This window comes from Pogona vitticeps, chromosome 1, assembly GCF_051106095.1.
Source record: "Pogona vitticeps strain Pit_001003342236 chromosome 1, PviZW2.1, whole genome shotgun sequence".
NCBI classification, from domain to species: Eukaryota; Metazoa; Chordata; class Lepidosauria; order Squamata; family Agamidae; genus Pogona; species Pogona vitticeps.
In genome coordinates this window covers 186,651,726-186,672,105 of record NC_135783.1, presented here as the reverse complement: position 1 = coordinate 186,672,105, position 20,380 = coordinate 186,651,726, and the positions used below count along the sequence as shown (strand labels likewise).

At 40.5% G+C, this 20,380-nt stretch overlaps 1 protein-coding gene across 2 annotated transcripts in view; it reads right to left on the bottom strand.

The window, feature by feature from the left end:
- The window catches only part of HECW2 (HECT, C2 and WW domain containing E3 ubiquitin protein ligase 2), a 226,834-nt gene that overhangs the window by 106,826 nt on the left and 99,628 nt on the right, over nucleotides 1–20,380 (bottom strand). For both annotated transcript variants that reach the window (XM_072979546.2, XM_078380164.1), the window contains exon 3: nucleotides 9,217–9,324. In XM_072979546.2, coding sequence (XP_072835647.2) covers nucleotides 9,217–9,324 — 108 coding nt within the window. The remainder of the gene's footprint in view (nucleotides 1–9,216; nucleotides 9,325–20,380) is intronic.

Genomic DNA, 20,380 nt, shown 5'->3' with positions numbered 1-20,380 from the left:
CATTACATAACCTCACTATGACCAGGAACTGCAACTGCTCTGCTCTGTTATAGCTTATCTGTGCTGAAAAGGTTGTCAACAAACCAGATAATGATCAGTAATGACCCTGAAGCCCAGCAGCAGCCTGGACACTGGTGAGACTAAGAGGTTACTGGAAAATCCTTACCATTGAATAGGAGTCGAAAAACCAAGAATCTCCCAGATTCCCAACCCTTGCATCTGAGCCCCACCCCCAAGCTTAGACTCTTGGGAAGGTTCCACTGAAGGGCCACCCTCCATACCTTCAAGGGTCTCAAACTCCACTGAGCCAGTTCACCAGTGCAGATTCATCATGCCTGATGGAGGCTCACAAGGAAACAACAGAGTGTTCTGTCTAAGGATCAACATTCCTCAGCAAATGGATGAATGTTTTCATTAGCCATCAGACCCAAAAAGCTTTAAAGGGCTCGACTGAGACTGAACTCCCTTTGGAAAAAGGCTGTCTGCTCCCAGGCCTCTGTCCAGAGTTTTGAAAGACCTACCTTTCACTGCAGACAGAAGAAAGAGCATGAACGTGACATGAGGCATGATGTCGGGCTATAAGCAAAGCCTGCTCCAGAAATAGAAGATGCATACCAAAATGGTGAACTATGTGAAACGTGCACCACTGCCAAAATAAGATGCCAGTACATATACTATACAGTATGGATGTATTGCAAATACATTCCTGGAAGGATGACCAATTGTCCTTTCACTAAAACAATTATTTGGCTAATTTGAGCAACTGGTTTTCTGCCAATGAAATGTGTATTAGAATGAACACAGAGATATGCATCAACTAAAAAAAAATACACTTGGGCTTTTTACTTTTAGTGTGTCAGACATAGTAAAGCTAGAGAATTCCTTCCCTTACAAAGGTATAAAATGTGCTGCCTGTGTGTCAGTCCTCTGAAGCAAGGAAAAAAGATACCTAAAGCTTTTCCATCCACATTTCCAGCAGAGCTTTAATGGCTAATTAAAACATCTACGAAATCCAATAATGGGGAAATTATATAAACAGTCTCTGCACAGAACAATTAATGGGCATTTATCAGTGATCACATTAAGAGTAAGAAAGCTGTGAAGACACAAAATAATAATCTTAATTAATTTTCATATCTATTATTTTTTCATACTGCACAAGAAATGCCAAAGCTGTATTTTACCTCAAATGTGACATAAAATTTGGAAAGCAATTCTTAATTATCATACTATGTTTCGATCTGATTCTAACAAAGGTTTTAGCTGGATCTATAGGGAGTAGCAGCAAATCACCCACCCTGGCTAATCACAGAGAGAAAAAGAAGGAAAACTGCTGGTAGCTAACCCATGCACTGTGGTATTCACTGCCTATCTACAGTAGTTACTAAAACATTTGTAGGGATTTTAAATTTTCTTCCCCCCCCCCCAATTTTTACTGACCAAAACAAGAGAAAAGAGCAAAATACCTGAAAAGGCACTGCAATAAAACTAGATACACAATAATACTGCCAACCCAAGAGGAAAAGACAGAGAGAGAGCAAAAAAGAAACAAGGGGGGGGGACAGGAAAAAGGATAGATGCTTATACATAAGCTTCTATAAAAGACTTCCAAATATATAAAAATGTACCTATACATAGTTGTTGCCTATAAGCCACACATTTGTAAGTCAATAATGTCATAAGGTTCTCTATCCATTGAGTCAATGGAGGGTGGGTATTTATTTTTCCAATGCTGTAATGTAAATCTCATAGTTGGCTGGATAGATCACTGAGTTAGGTTTCCACCTGCAAAGCCAGAGGTTGGGAGTTCAATTCCCCACTGTGCCTCCCAGAAAGAGCCAGCTGATGTGGCCTTGGGCAAGCTGCACAGTCCCAGGGCACCCCCCAGAAGAAGAGACTGGTAAAACACTTCCAAGTACTCACTACCTGGAAAATCCTTAAAAGGGTTGCTATAAGTCAGAATTGACTTAACAGTGTCTATTATTAAGCCATCTGAAGAGCTCAGTGAATTAGGAGGCACCCTATGTGGCTTTGAGCAAGCCGCACAATCCCAGAGTGCCTCCAGAGGGAGGGAATGGTAAATCACTTCTTAACTCTCTTAACTAAACCCCCCTGAAAAGAGTTGCATAAGTCAGAACTGACTTATAATGATGCACTATTATCATTATAGATGTTGTTGTCGTCGTCATCATCATCATGTCATCATCATCATCATCATCACGGAGACGTCTTTTACACTGTGCAGTGGTTAATCTTCAAGACAGTCATATTAATTAAAAGTACACAAGTATCCGAACAATCAGATAATAGACCATAAGCAAATTAATACAGGTGATAACTTCTCCCCAAAACAAGCATATAACAGCATATGCCCATGGGATGCAGCAGAAGAATTACAACGTCAGCACTCCAAAGAGTTGCTGAAACCCTTCCTAAAAACATGTTGTAGCATCCAATATATTCTAAATACAATTTTTTTGCTGGGCAAGTGACAGCTTAAGTTTTCACAGATACTTTAGTTGTACTGTTTCATGCCTTCTTTCACTGAATGGGCAATATGGAGCAGTCCAGTTCCCCATTCTATTTATTTAAAAAACCATGTGTATCATATTTATTAGTTGACAACAAACATGTATAAACAAAGGATGTAATCTTCTTTTTCCAAACTGATCCTATGAGCATTTCCAAAAGTACAGAAAAATAAAAACCATTCTATTAGTGGATCTAAAGTAAAAACTTGCTCCATCTGTCTGGATTGCCCAATAATGTTAATTTAGTGTGTGAAAATGGGTAACACTAATGACAATACGCACCATATCAGTTTTACTGCTGGAATGTGTGGCACTGACCCCACTCACCCACCCCATTTGGTTTTGAAATCCTGAAGCCCTGGGATCCAGGTATACAAATGCCTCCTTTCTTAGTGCCTGCACTTTCAAACATTTTCAATCAGTTTTGGAGCTGGTATAGACGAAAGAAAGGTGCAGAGAGTGTAAAGAAGCTTGCTCCTTAAGAAGGCTTTGCCGAAAGGCATTGAGCCAGAGCTTTTTAACTACCCATTTAAAGAATACAGAATATAGAACTTGATTCTAATTTCTACATCCTGAGACTTCGTCTCTCATTTATAATCTGGACTTCCGTGGATGTACCAATCCCTTTTGTTTTATTATATTAGCATAACATAAATCCAAATTCTAGGCAATATACAGTAGACTCCAAACTATTTCCAGAGGTCCAAGTACCACACAAACCCATATCTGAATACTGAAGAGTTATTCCCATACCCCTTCCCCAATGCTGATGCTTTTCAGCTCAAAGGGCCCTCATGCCAGTTAGCAAGGTAGGAACTCTGCTAGTTGCTTTGTTTTGTTTTTTCCCATTCCTTTGTGCTGTTTTAGGCCCTGGAAATAGGGTTGCCAGATGTCCAGTAAAAGGAGGACATGTCCTCTTTTTTAGCCTAATGTTCTCCATCTGGCAGGGAAAGCTGAAAACTTTTAAAATGTCTGGCTTTCATCTACATGGCCTTCCTCCTCCTCTTCGTCTTACCTGAGGAAAAACAGATAGTTTGGAACTAAGGGGACACCGTAACAAAGAATTATTTTGCAAGGGCAGAAGTGAACTCATCATGGAATCACGCTGTAGTCTTTTTTTTTTTTTTTAAGGGCGGAAGTCCTGTGATCACAGGGTGCCTGTTTCATTTGTCATCTCCCCAGTTGCTAGGAAGGAGGCTGGAAGTAAAATACCTCATCGGAGTCAAGCAAAGCAAAGCAACGTGTGCTGCTTATATTCCACCCCACAGTGCTTACAGCACTCCCTGAATGGTTCACAATTTTTAATTATGCAGGCTACACATTCCACACACACCCATCCTGTGAGCTGGGTACTCATTTTACTGACCTCAGAAGGATGGAAGTCTTAGTCAACCATCTGAGCCATCAAATTCAGGTCTTGGGCAAAGTTTTGACTGCACCACAAGGATCACTGAAAAACTAACAAAATGGCCCCTTGTCCCTAAAAGAAAAAACACACCACTCCCTTGATTTTCTTTTTTTCAAAACAAGTTGGAAGTGGGGCCAGGGGTTGCCATGGGGCTCTGGAGGTCATATGCATGTTTCAAACCATGATCCATGTATCCCTTTTCAAGGACATTGATTATGCTGGTTAGAGTTGGCAGCAACACGAGTCCACAATATTCTTAGGGCCATAAATCTTTCTGCTGTTCTCTGAACAGATTTCTATTGGCCCATTTATTTTCAATCAGTATTTCCCAGTTTCAAAAATATTTTTGCTCAAGTTGATAGCTGTGTTTAAGCTGAGCTCTTTAAAGGGACAAGTGACCCAGGCAAAATGGGGTTCGATATACTGTACGTAATTCAAGTATGCCATCATTAAGAACGCCTAGTTTTAATTAAAGATCCTGTATGGTTTCCCACCTTTTATTCTAGGCAAGGCACAAAAAGAACACTAGACACAAAAACAATTAACTTATTTTGTTTCTACATGATTTTTTTAAAAAAATGTTTTTGAAACACAAACACTGATCTCAGTTCTTTCTAATTTGTTTAAAAAAAGAAGTGAATGTTTTATTAGAAGGCCACCAGGCATAGAAGAAGAGCTTGACTTATTTTCACAGCAGCCCCCTCAGGGAGCCACTGAAGCCCGTTTTGCCCCGAGAAACCCACATGTGAAACTTAGTGTACATACTGGAAATAATGGAGCATAGTATGGAGAGTTGTTGGGGAAGGAAGAAATGGCCAGAAATCAAGAGATCAGGGGGAATGACACTTGGAGTGACCCTCTCCAGTTCATGCCAACAGCTGTATATATTCAAGCAACCATTTCTGACGAAATTAGAGTGGCAAGTACATTCTGAATCTACTGGGGTACTAAATCAATAAAATTATATCTTTGCAAGGTATATATAAATTAATGTTCCCTTCTGTTGTTATATTTTATTAACCAGTGTTTATTAACACTGTGTTAAACACTGGAACAAGAATTATTTAGGAATTTATTCTTTGCAGAATCCATTATAAATTTATTAAACTGACCTAAGCAATGGACTCAGTTCCTTTTAAATTTCACCAAGCTCCTTGGCTTGAAAGGATCAACAAAACACATTTGGAAGTGTTTTCTTAATTAAAATGTACTAACAGAAAAAAGATGGACCTGACTGTTGAATCAATATGTGTGCAAGTGGTATGGTACTGAAACAACCTAGCCCATTCTCATCCATCTAGCTTTTCAGCATAAAACATAGGCTCACAAAAGGACACTGTTGAATGAAAGTGTTTTAGCACCATCTTCTCCCAAGTAGCTATCCTAGTTGCCTTCACTCTGGATTAGCCTAATTTACTCTCCTGAGGAAGTGCCAATGTATCTAGGCAGAACAAGACTTTCTGGAAAAGAAGCAATTACAACAATAAACAATAGCAGCAGTAAAAGCAGCATCAGCAACAACAACAATAAATAATGAAATAATCTGGACATTTGACAGGGGATGCTGGAGTCGAAGATTAATAATATAAAAAATTAACACAATATTTTTTTTATTATTTTTTTATTTATTTTATTTATATCCCGCCTATCTGGTCAGGTCAGGACCACTCTAGGCGGCTGACAGAGACCTGTCAATAGAAATAACTCACTTGTGAATGAAGTGCATTTCAGTGGTCCCCATAGTCATCGAGACACTGGGAATAATGCTGTGGAATTTTATAGAAATATTATAACCATCTGCACATCTCTTCAAATAACATCATCAGAGCAAAAAATGTCAATACTGTATCAGGAACAGCATACCTATTTTACTGATATTTAATGGGTACTGGAGTTTTTGGTTAAAACTTGTATTCATCATAGAATCATAGAACAATGAAATTGGAAGGGGCCTATAAGGCCATCAAGTCCAACCCCTTACTCAATGCAGGAATACAAATCAAAGACTGTCTTTTGCATTTTCAAATAAAAATAACAATAATAATACTAAAGCACTGGCAGACAAAGGGTCTGAGAAATTCATTTGGGATCATCACAACCACACACAAGAACTGAAAATAAAGTGGACAATCATGAAGAGGGCCATTGTGAAGCCTTTCCCCTTTTCATGTCCCCTTTCTACAAAGCAAGGCTGGAAAGGGGAACACTCTTCAGAAGAGGAAGAACATATTAATGAAAACTACATATGCTTCAAAATCGATATGCTATTTATTGTGATCCGTAATTAGAAAAATTGCTTTTCTGGCCTAAAATTCCCCAAAATTTCCTAGTTAGCTTGGTTATGGCCAGGAGATTCTGAAAGTTATAGTCAGAAACCTTTTAAAGCTCTGATCTAGAGCCCTGAATAGGAACCAAAAGTTTGTATTTAGATATGGGGAGTGTGAGAGAAATCGGGCAAGCAGTCCCATACAACTCAGTTTTAATGTACCATCATATTGTACAGAGAGGCCAGGAAGTACATTCCACCTGCAAGAAGTGTGACAGAAAAAGCAGCAGTAATCTGTAGTATTTACTACACTGGCATTTCAGAGAAAGCGGTGAAAATCCTCCTTCTCTGAATTTGCATGAGGCTCCTCTTGATTAAATCTCCACATCCAAAAGGAGTGTGACGTTTCCTGCATTTATTTCTTCATCTTTTGCCCAGAGAATAGGAAGAATGACACTTCCAGACACCTCTGATGGCATTAAATGTTAAGAGTACAAAGCTTGCAGTCTTTCGAGCAGGTAACAGCCTGAGGGCGCCAGCTCATTACATAGATGATCAGAACATAGCATTCGGCAGCAGAATCCTTCTTTCATTTATTAGCTTCCCTTTCATGTTTCCTCTCAAGTACCACAGTCTCTATGAATAATATGTCACAGGTCTATATTCAGGCCGTATTTGGATTCTGTGCTGGAACTCCTGATCCCCACCAAGAAGTAATTTCAGGATCAAATTTCAGAATACAAACACTGGACTGCAGATAAAGGTCAAGACAACAAAAATCATGACTACAGAACGACACAAATTTAATGCTGACCATGAAGAGATAAAAATTGTTAAACATTTTGTATACCTCCATTCAATCAACAATCCAAATGGAGACACTGCAGCCAAGAAATCAGGAAACTGAGACGCAATGAAGGAACTAGAACAGATCAGCAAGTGTAAGGATGTATCTTTGGGAACTAAGACCAAGATCATCGACACAGTTGTGTTCCCAATTACCATGCACAGGTGTGAAAGCTAGACAGTGAAGAGAGCTGACAGGGAAAAAATGTATTTGTTTCAAATGTGCCGCTGAAAGATTGCTTTGTGAATACCCTGGACTACCAGAAAGACAAGCGAGTCCTAGATCAAATCAAACCTGAACTTTCTCTGGAAACAAAATTTTTGAAACTGAGGCTGTCGTATTTTGGGTACACCATGATCACTGGCAAGACTCACCAGAAAAGACAATAATGCTAGGAAAAGAGGAAGGCAGAACAGGAAGACCACATTTGATATGGATTGACTCCATAAAGAAAGCCACAACCCTGGGTTTATTGGAATTGAGCAGGGCTGTTGAAGACAAGACATTTTGGAGATCACTTCACAGGGTTGCCAAAAGTCCAAGGTGAGTTGCAGACATGTAACAACAATATTTATGTGCACACATTATATGTACATTGTGTTACAGTGTGATATGGCTACCTAGAGTAGTACTGTATAGGGAACAGAGTGATAGACTAGGACTCAGGAGAACTGGGTTTGAATCCCCACTAAGCCATGGGAAACTATTTTGGGGATGGAATTGGTGAATAATAACAACGTGTCTTCAAGTCAGTAAACCACTCCTTAATATCTCTTTTTTACTGAAAGCCCTATTAGGGTTACTGTACCTTAGTCTTGACTTGACAACAATATGCATGTATGTATTGCATAATCATAGTAGGAGTTGTTGTTCTTGTTGCTATTGAAGAGATCTAGGAAGAATTTTTTATGGTTTTTATCTTCGCATTACTTTATTCATGTAATGAGCAGAAGCCCTTAGGGTGTTGCCTGTTTAAAAGCCAACTGGCTTTGTAAAGAATCAGAAGCTGCTCTCCTCTCACTCCATGGACAGAGGCTAACTGCACTTCCAAATGAAGCGTATTTCAACAGCACTGCCTACCCTACTTGAGGGCAGCAGCCCAATTTAGGGCACTGTTACAGGTCATGTAGCACAGACAGCTCTGCTCTCCAAAAGAAGGGAAGAGTTAGGTGTTGAGGTGCATGACAGTGGCAGAGGGAAGGAGTGAAAAGAAGAGTGGAGAGAGCTGACAAGGGTGGTGACAGCCTTGGACGGGGAAAGAGCAGCAAAACTGGCTGCTCTAGGAGAAGCGCACATGTGCACCGCACCCCCCCACACACACACACAGCAGCAGCAGCAGCAGCAGAGGCAGTGGCTAGGCAAGGAGAGGGAGGGAAGAAAGGGCGGGAGGTACTGGATATGGAATATCAGCACTTTGTGTGTACGGATACTGATTTTATGCACCACTATTGTCACTACCATTTTATTAGCAATGTGTTTTCCTGAAAAAGTGTCATTTGCTCTATTTTTTCTCTTGTTCACTTTCTCACTTTTTAGAAATAGTTAACAGATATTTTAAAAAATTGCAAGAAAAAACCCTAAAAGATTAAATCTATATGCATTTTTCTGACAACTAAAATTCCTCAAGTGGTGCCTATACGGAAATTTCTACTCATCTCTCAACAAACCAGCACACACACAACACACTCTTATAGCTTATGCTTCACAATCCATATAAAATATCTTATGCTGCCTGCAGAGAGAGCTGATTTATTACGAGCTGGAGTATCTGGCTGCTGTCCAATTCCCCAACATGCTTCCCAGGAGAACAGCCAGCCTGCGTGGTTTTAGGCAAGTTATACAGTCCCAAGGTATTCCCAGATAAAGGAAATGAGGAGTACTTCCTACCTAGAAAACACCGAGAAGGATGGCTTCAAGTTGCAATCCGCTTGACAGCATGCCATAATTATTATTAGTTACAGAGGATTAACTGCTTGCTTATTAATGCTTTCAAATTATTATGTTGTTAATGCTGCCCATTAAGATTTGAGAGCGTGGCCCTCTCCAAAACAAAAGACTACTACAGAGCAGGCGGAAATGTTAAGGAAAGAAATAAAAAACAGGCAGGCACTGCTTCTACCTGTCACTATTCATAAAAAGACCCTGAATTAGCCAGGTTACTTACGTTCCATGAAATAAGGGCCAGGTTCAATTCGCCATACAATTTGTCCTTTCTGTGTTCCAGTTACACCCCGGTTTTTGGAATCCCAGAAGTTTGCTGGGGAGTTCTCATCTGAAAGACAAAAATAAATGATTTCCCCTCCATCCATAAAGAAATTATATTGATCAAATGCTACTTGCTATCAGCTTATCTACCTGATTAAAATTTCTAGAAATTAGTCTAAGTACTGTAGCATATACATCTGCATGTACATAAAGTGCGAGTGGGTGAGTAGGAGAGTGGGAGGGTTCGTTCACACAGGAAAGCGTAGAAGGCACATGCATTTACGTGATCTTAAACAGACGTTGTAAGACATAGCAACACTTGCTGCACTTTAAAGGACCAAACGGCTTCTCTCTCTTTCTCCCTCTACCTCTCCCTCCCTCTCGGTCTCGCGCTCTCTCTCCATTTTAAAGCAAAGTTCACATGTTACAACTCAAACAGTGGTTCACATTCAGTCAGCTACATCTTCATGCCAGCTTTCTTGGCATTTGCCCTTTAGGAAAAAAATATGCCTTTCCCACTACTTTCCCCCAAGGAGGCAAAAAGTGAGATAGACAACAACAACAAAAGGACTGATAATGAAATAGGAATAGCAGAGAGTATAAATACAGTACCTCACTGCATGGCTCAGAAATACACAATGCACACCCTGTTGTTGATTTTCTTTCTGCCTTTTTATAGTGTTTCAACCAAGAAATCCTACACAAGTCTTCTCTAATTGACAGTACTCAACATTCAGCAATACAAGCCGTGGGCAGAAAGACAATACACACACACCTCCCAGGAATGCCTAAGAAACAAAGATGTATAGAAATGTTCATGCAAAAATGCAGGGGTGATAATTTGAAATCTTAAGAGCTTGTAAGATTATTTTGATGAAAACTATACTTCAGATTGATGCTTTTGCTAAATCAGAGAGCTGCTGCTCGTGCACACCAATGTACACTATAGTTTAAGAAAGAAGTGGGAAAAGTGTGGCCCCTGTAAGTGTTATTGGACTTCAAGTTCTATAAGTCCTAGCCAGCATAACCAATGATGAGGAATGCTGGGAGATGCAGTCCAACAACATACGGAAAGCTACACTTGCCCATCCCATGGTTTCGCAGAAGAGGGAGCATGCTTAAACTGAAGTGTTTGATAGATCCTACTCCAGTCCTCTGAAGATGCCGGCCACAGAGACTGGCGAAACGTCAGGAGGAACAACCTTCAGGACAAAGAGCCCGAAAAACCCACAACAACCATGTTTGAGAGATCAATTATTTTTGTGTGTACTTTGCACAGACACCGTTTACCTTCTGTCTACCAGAACCCTGGGAATTTTCCTACCGATATATCTTGTCTGAGTTTATTCTGAATAAAACCATTGGTAAGGTTTTCTTCATTGCGGTATGGCTTTTAGTGTGTAAAAAAAAATGTAAATTGAAATACCAATTTTAACACTCTGTTTTCAACATAAAAATAATTAAATTTGATCTATTAGCATATGATGAATTAACATGTTTGTTGTTGCTTAGTTGTTAAGTCATGTCCGATTCTTTGTGACCCCAGGGACCAGAGCATGCCAGGCCCTCCTATCTTCCACTGCCTCCCAGGAGTTGTGTCAAATTCATGTTGGTTGCTTTGATGACACTGTCCAACCATCTCATCCTCTGTCGTCCCCTTCTCCTCTTGCCCTCACACTTTCCCAACATCAGGGTCTTTTCTAGGGAGTCTTCTCTTCTCATGAGACGGCCAAAGTACTGGAGCCTCAGCTTCAGGATCTGTCCTTCCAGTGAGCACTCAGGGTTGATTTCCTTCAGAATAGATTGGTTTGTTCTCTTTGCAATCCAGGGGATTCTCAAGAGTCTCCTCCAGCAACACAATTCAAAAGCATCAATTCTTCAGTGGTCAGCCTTCTTTATGGTCCAGCTCTCACTTCCATACATCACGACAGGAAAAACCATAGCTTTGACTATGAGGACCTTTGTTGACGGGGTGATGTCTCTGCTTTTTAAGATGCTGTCTATGTTTGTCATCACTTTCCTCCCAAGAAGTAGGCATCTTAATTTTGTGGCTGCTGTCACCATCTGCAGTGATCATGGAGCTCTTCTATTTCCCAGGAGGTGATGGGACCAGTGGCCATGATCTTAGTTTTTTTGATGCTGAGCTTCAGGCCATTTTTGTGCTCTCCTCTTTCACCCTCATTAAGAGGTTCTTTAATTCCTCCTCACTTTCTGCCATCAGAGTGGTATCATCTGCATATCTGAGGTTGTTGATATTTCTTCCGGCTATCTTAATTCTGGCTTGGGGTTCATCCAGTCCAGCCTTTCGCATGATGTATTCTGCATATAAGTTAAATGAGCAGGGAGACAATATACAGCCTTGTTGTACACTCCTTTCCCTATTTTGAACCAATCAGTTGTTCCATATACATTCCTAACTGTTGCTTCCTGTCCCACGTATAGGTTTCTCAGGAGATGGATAAGGTGGTCAGGCACTCCTATTTCTTTAAGGACTTGCCATAGTTTGCTGCGGTCCACACAGTCAGAGGTTTTTGCATAGTCAATGAAGCAGAAGTACAGTGGTGCCTCGCTTAATGAAGATAATCCGTTCCAGGAAAATCGCTGTTAAGCGAAAACGTCGTAAAGCGAAATTAAAAAACCCATTGAAACACACTGAAAACCATCCAATGCGTTCCAATGGGCTAAAAACTCACTGTCCAGCGAAGATCCTCCATACGGAGGCCATTTTTGGTGCCTGTATAGCAAGGAATCCATCCCTAAGCACAGCAGGGAGCCATTTTAAGCACCCGGTGGCCATTTTGAAAACCCGATGATCAGCTGTTTTTTATCGTCATAAAGCGAAAATCGGTTCCTGAAGCAGGGAACCGATCATCGCTAAGCGAAATTCCCCCATTTAGACCATCATTTTGTGATTGCAATTGCGATCACAAAAACATCATCGTAAAGCGGTTTCGTTGTAATGAGGGGCAATCATTAAGCTGGGCACGACTGTAGAAGTTTTTCTGGAACTCTCTGGCTTTCTCCATAATCCAGCACATGTTAGTAATTTGGTCTCTAGTTCCTCTGCACCTTCGAAATCCAGCTTGTACTTCTGGGAGTTCTTGGTCCACATACTGCTGAAGCCTACCTTGTGGGATTGTGAGCATAACCTTTCTAACATGTGAAATGAGTGCAATTGTACGGTAGTTGGAGCATTATTTGGCACTGCCCTTCTTTGGGATTGGAATGTACACTAATCTTTTCCAGATGATGAAAATCTCAATAAATCTGAAATAAGCCAAGTATTTGAGATTGCACTTAAAAGGAATTTGCCCGTGAATTTTGAGGTGACCCGGGACGAGGGTGAAGGCAAGAGCAAGGGTTTTTAAAAGAAGAGTGCAACCATGGCTGTTCTGGAGAAGTTAAGAAAATGAAGCCACTAATCAAAAGGAAAACAGGCTTCAGCTGAAAGAGGCGAGCTCAGGACATCTAGTGGATGTCAGAGTGCCAGGTAGCCTTCGATCATCTGAAGAGGGTGCAGACTTCAGGACCTGTCCTTGTTGCACCAGACTTTGACTGTGAGTTCATTATCTGCACAAATGTGTCAAAGGTGGGAGCCGTGCTGTGCCAAGCAGACGACGCGGTAGTCTATACCCAGTGACTTTTATTGGCAAGAAACTCCAACCTGGTGAGAGACAGTTATCCACCATTGAGAAAGAGTGTCTTGCTATGGACGCTGCAAAAGCTGAAACCCTGCATTTGGGGGAGATTTGTCCTATGCACCAATCACTCTCCTCTTCTATGGCTAAGGACTATTTGAGCCAAAAGTAGCAAATTGATGAGATGGGCGCTGATTCTGCAAGACTTTGACTTTGAAATCTGTAGCGTAGAAGGGACCCAGAAATGACTAACGGGTGGAAAAAAGTTTGTAATATTGTATTAACTATTTTGTTCATGTAATAGTTATGGAATATGCTTAAAGTGCAGAGTTTGCTTGGATGTTGATAAACTGAGAGGTGTGTATATTGATGGTAAAAATAATGGTGAGTATACTTATTAATGTAAAAGTAATGTAATGTAATTCGTATTAACGTAAGTAATGTATCCTTATTAGAGATGGGAACAAATTAAAAATGGCAATTCATTTTGATCCGTTATTCGTCAAGGTTAATGGATCAACGAATATGAATATACAGTGGTGCCTCGCTTAATGATTACCTCATTAAACGACGAATCTGCTTGACATTTAGGTTTCTGCGATCGCTTTTGCAACCACAAAACGATGTTCTAATGGGAAAAAACGCTTTACGATGATCGGTTCCCTGCTTTGGGAACCAATTTTTCGCTTTATGACAATCAAAACAGCTGATCGTCAGGTTTCCAAAATGGCCGCCTGCTGTGCAAAATGGCTCCTCGCTGTTTTTAGGATGGATTTTTCGCTATACAGGGAGCAGAAAATGGCCAGCCTATAGAGGATCTTTGCTGGACGAGCAGTTATTTCACCCACTGGAACGCACTGAATGGTTTTCAATGCATTTCAATGGGCTTCTTTATTTTGCTTGATGAGGATTTTGCTCTACAGCGATTTCGTTGGAACAGATTAACGTCGTCAAGCGAGGCGCCACTGTACAAATATTCTTTGACAAATCAATGGATCAGTCTGTCGATTCATCTGCATTTTAAATGGCTATAACACTGGCCCCCAAAGACCTAGAAACACCAGGTTTGCAGGGAAGCATCCTCAGATGCTTTTCTACAGCTGCTGAAAGTTTGGTGAACATTGGATCATGGACCCCCAAGTTATATACAGTAGTCACAAAGAAAACTTCCCCAGGAAAGCTCCCCCCAGGTACTTAGAAAATCCTGAATCACAACGGAGCTTCAAATGTCTTTCCCCAACATGCCTGCCAACACTGGTAAAGACTGGATATCGGACATCCGAGTTATTCACCCACAAACTCGGTCCCCCCCAGGAGAGTTTACCACACGGCACAGAAGCCCATTCTGCCTATCGGCCGCCAATCAGTTGATCAGAAGAAGATAGGCAGCCACCCACACAAACCCAGCCAGTCACCCTAACAGCCCACCCCCACACCCGCTTCCTTTCCCTACCTTAGCCCCCACCCCACTCCCACTGACATCCCCTTACCATAATAGCTGCTTCTGAGGCCTCCATCAGGCCTCCACAGCCACAGCATGTAGAAAGGGAGACTGGTTGCCCTTTGCAAAGATGGTGGCTGTGGCTTAATTTAGCGTAGAGAAGTTGCAGCTGCCATCTTTGCAGTCTGGATTACATTAAGGCAGGCTAAGGGAATCCAGGCTGCCCTTTGCAAAGATGGCAGCTGCATCTTGCAAAGGGCAGCCAGTCTCCATTTTACATGCTGTGGCTGTGAGGCCAGAAGACCTCGGCAGCAGCTATTAAGGTAAGAGAGTGTCTTTGGGGGTGGAGTGACGTTGAGCCTAAGGTAGGGAAAGGAAAGGGTGGGGGTGGGCTGTGGTATTGGGTGGCTGTGTGGGGTGGTGGCTGCCTTTCTGCCGCTGATCAGCAGCTAGTAGGCAGAATGGTTTTTTGTTTGTTTTTTTAATACAAAGGACAAATAAAAACAGGTAAATATTCATCCCTTCGTATTTGTAGGAGGTCTCTGGAACCTACAAATATGGATCGATGAATATTTAACGAATCGGCTTTATTCGTCAGAAAAACTGATCTGTTTTTATATTTGTCCCCATCTCTAATCCTTATCCATGTAAGTAATGTAAGAGGTTAATGTATATTTATTGATGTAAGTTTTTTATTTTAAGTTGTATTTAAAATTTTTAATAAGATGCATTATACAAAACCCTATAATAGTTATAAACCATCAATCCCCATAGTAAACATATTAAATGGCATTACGAGTTAACAAAACACGTATTTCCATAAATCAGTATGAGTGGCTGGGGGGTTGCTAAGAGAATCAATATAATTACAGTGGTGCCTCGCATAATGATTTTAATTGGTTCAAAAAAAAAAAACGTTATGTGAAACATCATTATGCAAAACACCATTTTCCATAGGAATGCATTGGAAACCGGTTAATCCGTTCCAATAGGCACGGATTGCCATCCTCAAGCGAAAAAACCCATAGGAAACATTGTTAAACGATACAATGTTTCCTCCATTGGAATGTATTGAAGCCAACTCAATACATTTCAATGGCTTTGCGAAGTTAATTTTTGCAAAATTAAGTGTGTCATAAAAGGGTCAAAAATGGTTTTAAATGCTTGGATTAGCTTCTGCACCCTCTAAAACGGATGCAAAAGTTAATTTGGCTTTGATCTGACTTTTCGTTAATTTATGGTGAATTTTTTCCCCCCAACTTTTGACAGCTGTCAAAATCTGACAGCTCCATTGTTTCCTATGGGGGAAGAAAACATTCACAAAAAATTAACGAAGACTCAGCAACTGTTCTAAATGCTTGGGTTCGTTAGAGGACCCCCTAAGTCGTGTGCAAACCTGATTTGGCTTTGATCTGAACTTTCGTTAATTTATGGTGAATTGTTTTCTCCCCCATAGGAAAGCATGGAGCTGTCAAATTTTGACAGGTCCATAGGTTCCTATGGGCCGGAAAAAAAATTAACCATAAATTAACGAAAAGTCAGATCAAAGCCAAATCAGGTTTGCACATGACTTAGGGGGTCCTCTAACGAATCCAAGCATTTAGAACCGTTTTTGACCCTTCTAAGACACTTTTTAAATTGAAAAAAGAAACATTGTTAAGTGAAGCAGGGGACCTAAAATCGCATGCGTTATGTGAAGCATGGTCCCAAAGTTCGCTAAGTGAAAATCGCCCATAGGAAACATCGTTATACGGTGCATATTATTTTCTAAAAAAACACATCGTTATGCGAATTCATCACTAAACGAGGCACTCGTTAAGCGAGGCACCACTCTATTACAATACTCAATGAAAGGAACCCAGGTTTTATAAAAACAAGTCTACACTGGAATTTTGGCACCTCAGTTGTGAGTGGGCAGCATGTTTTTCCATCAAAATTTATTTCCATATCCTAGATTCCTTAAAATAATAATACATATAATTGTGTGTAACATTGGGGGCATTAGAAATATAACTAACGAAGTATGACTTGCTTTTTCTATGAAAATAATTGAATCCATTTTCAGACTAGTGACGGAACTTAGAATAAACACTTAGACGTGCATGAATGCACGAACACCTCAATGTGCAGTGTCTTTTCCCAGAACTCTGGGCTTGACTATTGCTACTAATTCAGGGGAGTTCCCAAATTAAAGGCACTGGAAGGAAATCATGCCTCTGTTTCACCTATGACCAAATCTCTCTCGACTTTTAATACGTAAATGAAATGTCTCCTATCCAAGAAGCGGGAAGCGTCCTTCAAGTACAAACAGGCTGCAGCCTCATCACTTCATCCTGTGCTGCAAGCTTTCGCTGACACGAGTCTCTCCTTTTTCTTCTCACCAGCTGAAATTGTAAACTGGGATTTGAACTCTAAGCTTGTGTCAGCTATAATATAGATAGGCAAATAGCTAAAAGGTCAAAAAACCGCCAAGGGTTAGTCCATTTAGTAGGCCGCCTTCTCGCTTTGCCGTCACAAAATGGAATGCACTGACATGAATCTTCCAGACACTTTCCACTTATTTATTGCCAATTACTAGTGATAAAAGCAGCCACCAAGGCAACTAAGAGCAACTTACCAAGTGTTACTTAGGCTGCTGCACCCAAAGAAGAAGCCATATTTATGAACTCTGTGCTCATTTTGCTGTTATTCTCTGGGGAAATGATTTCCTAAAGAATCACATGGTAAATTTTAAGAAGTGATGATAAACCCATCAACAAATCTATAGTTTTGAGAGTGATGGGGGGGAGAGGGAGACTACCCTTTGAACCCAAGGCACCTGAAGCTAAGTTGCCAATCAAATTATTTCAAAGGGCAGCAGCAAAAATTAACTGACACAAGCAAAGGGTCTTGTGGCACACTAAATACTTTTTTAAAAACCTTTTTATTTTAGACTAGGGTAAAGGGTAAAAGGGAATAAAAGGGGGAAGAGAACATACAATATGCTGTCATAAAGCCTTGTCATTCACGTTACAATGTCTCATCAATTTTCAGTCATTCTATAGTTTGATTGCCCTTCTAAGATTTCTACTTACAGTTACCTCTTAGTTTAGTTCTATGTTTATCCAGTTCTATCTACTGACTCAAACCATTTATATAGTAAATCCCATCGTTCAGCTGCCTTTTGTATTGGACAGTCTTTCAACACTTCCGATAAAATGTCCATCTCTGCTACTTCCCAAATTTTCTCCACGAGCTCCTCTTGTTTCGGTGTTTCCGGTTTCTTCCAGTTCTTAGCATAGAGAATTCTGGCTGCTGTGACTATATGTATAACTAGGTAGCTCTTTGTTTTATCTACCTTGTCAGGTATGATGTTCAGTAAAAACAGTTCTGGGTTTAATGGAACATTACAAATCAATCTTTTTTGTAGCGAAATATGCACTACTATCCAATACCGCATCGCCTCTCTACAAGCCCACCACATGTGGTAAAAACTTCCCTCTTGTGGCACACTAAATACTAATAAGTTCATTGTGGCATAAGCTTTTCAAAGAGCCCGAAAAACCCACAATAACCGTTAGATCCCGGCCGTGAAAGCCTTTGCGAATACTTTTGTGAATTGTCACTCATTTCATCAGATGCATGAAATCATGTTACACTGAGTTACATATAGGCGAGGGCTGTTCGGAGGAAAATGAAATGCAGAAAACACAAACAGTAATCATTACCTCATTTAACGTAATGAGGACTGAGAACCAGAATTTAAAGTAGTGCAGTGAGGGATACCTTTGTACCTCTCGATGTTCTGGACTACATCTCCCATTGGCCAACATCCTGCTGAAGCATGTAAGGGTCCAACCATGGAAGTTGCTGTGGTGATCCAGTCATGTGCATGACTGCATGATTGAGCACATGGCCAGGCATGGGGACCACCTGCAACTAGCCCCTGCTTTGGAGCTCCATTCACATACACACTGAACAAGATACTGTCCAGAATCTCTTACCACTGACTTGCTAATTGGGGATTTTGAGAACTGAAATGTAGAAGCAAAGGGTGCTGCATTTATAAACCACTCCACCGCACTTAAAGCGCTCTGGGCAATCTACAATGCAATTATGCACACTATACATTGCCTGGATGATAGAATGATTCTCCACCTGGCTGAAAATTCTATTTCATGCCCTGACTTCCTAGAAGCCCATTGACCAGAGTTTCCCAATTTGGATGCGATGTGGAGTTATGATGAACTATGCCTACCTTGTCGGCTTCCTTGTTGATGTGAACTGAAAGGTAAACAAGTGTATGCACGTGAAGCTTTTTCCTACACAGCCACCAAAAAGCTATGTAACTAAATTTTGTTACAGATGAAACATTCTCTCGGATTCCATCCCTCCCCAGTCCTACTGTGGTTATCTCTCTCATCTCTCCTATTCCTCCTGTCTGTCTCAACCAAGCTAAAGCAAGGCCACCAGCTCAGCTCCCAATTCATTCTCTTTTCCTTTGTTTTCTCTTTCTTTTTCCTTCTTCTGGCACAGCTTCATAAATGAACAGTTAATTGCTGATTCCCTCCCCCTCCCACCCGTCAATAGAAACTTCATCTTCTGGAAAAGCATGACTCATTCTCATTGTTCCCCAGAATACTTTTTGGAGCATTGCTGTTCCCGAGGTTCTATTTGAGTTAAGAGAGGAGGCAGAGATAGTAAGGAGCTATCTAAAGAGGTAGTAAGGTAGTAGCAAGGGATGAACGCAAAGAACGTGGCTTTGTGTATTTGAGCTTCACAACCACCATTCTCCTGATACAATGGAACAAAAATGTCCTAATCTATTTGGGATTCTATAAATCCAAGAAAAATCAACATTACAGGTAACAGAGGTTGCCACCTCAAAACAGAAGCTTCAGAATATTGACAGGAAATGCTTTCTTTTGTATTTTTCTAAATAAGTAACAAAACGAAGCATTTTTCCTCTTCTATGTACAGGACTTGCCATCCAGCTGGTACTTACTATCGTTAGTAAGTGTCAAATGACAGCAACACTAGCATGCAACACTCCTACTGCTGATCAGCTCGCTTTTTCACAGAAATTATTTATGCACATGTGAATGAAAACATATTAAAAAAATTAAAGACTACATCATCATCATCTCTTCACCCTCATATGCCATCAAGTCAATTCTGACTTATGACAACCTTTTTCAGGGTTTTCCAGGTGGAGAGTACTCAGAAGTGGTTTACCAACCCCTTCTTCTGGGGGCACCGTGGGGCTCTGTAGCTCGCCCAAGGCCCCACACCAGCTGGCTCTTCTCCCTGGAGTCATAGCAGGGAATCGAGCTCCCAATTTCTGACTCCACAGCTAGGAATCTTAACCACTGAGCTATCCAGCCATCTGAACTATATCATTATGCAACCAAAAAACCATTGAAAAGGAACAATGGTAGTAATGAATTGCTTGTCCCCTCATCATCTGTTTCATTAGACGGAAGGAATATGAGCAGCTTGGAACACTGAATTGCATCTTTTTCTGTTAGACGTGTCTAAGTTCCACATTCATTTTCACATATTTTTTTCTTTTAAATTATTCAGGTCAGGGCTGATTTACCTTAATTCCAACTCAGCCCTACTAATCCATGGTAAATGAAAACATGCTACCACAGTTTGCATAAACTAGACAATGACATTACTGGGAAAGAAGTACATATGCAGTAAATTCTTCCACTGAAATCAATGGAAATTAAAATAAGTTAATTTTGTGCAAATTTGTGACCAGTGCTTTGAAAACCTTTAAGCTGTACCTTCACAATAATCTTAAGAGATGTGCTCCCTGAGGATTCTTGTTTTGAAATATAAAGCCAACAATATTTACATTCGGGATCCAAGCCAAGTTGAAAAGGTACACCATAATCCATACAGACTAATGCTTCCTTACAATAGAAGATTTTCATGTTGACAGTTGAAATATATAGATTTATTCTGCAACCATGTTTCCTTCTTACAGTCACCAAGAAGACCGGTTTAAATACAGTGGCCAATCTTTATAAAATTGATTATTATGAAATAAGAGTCCC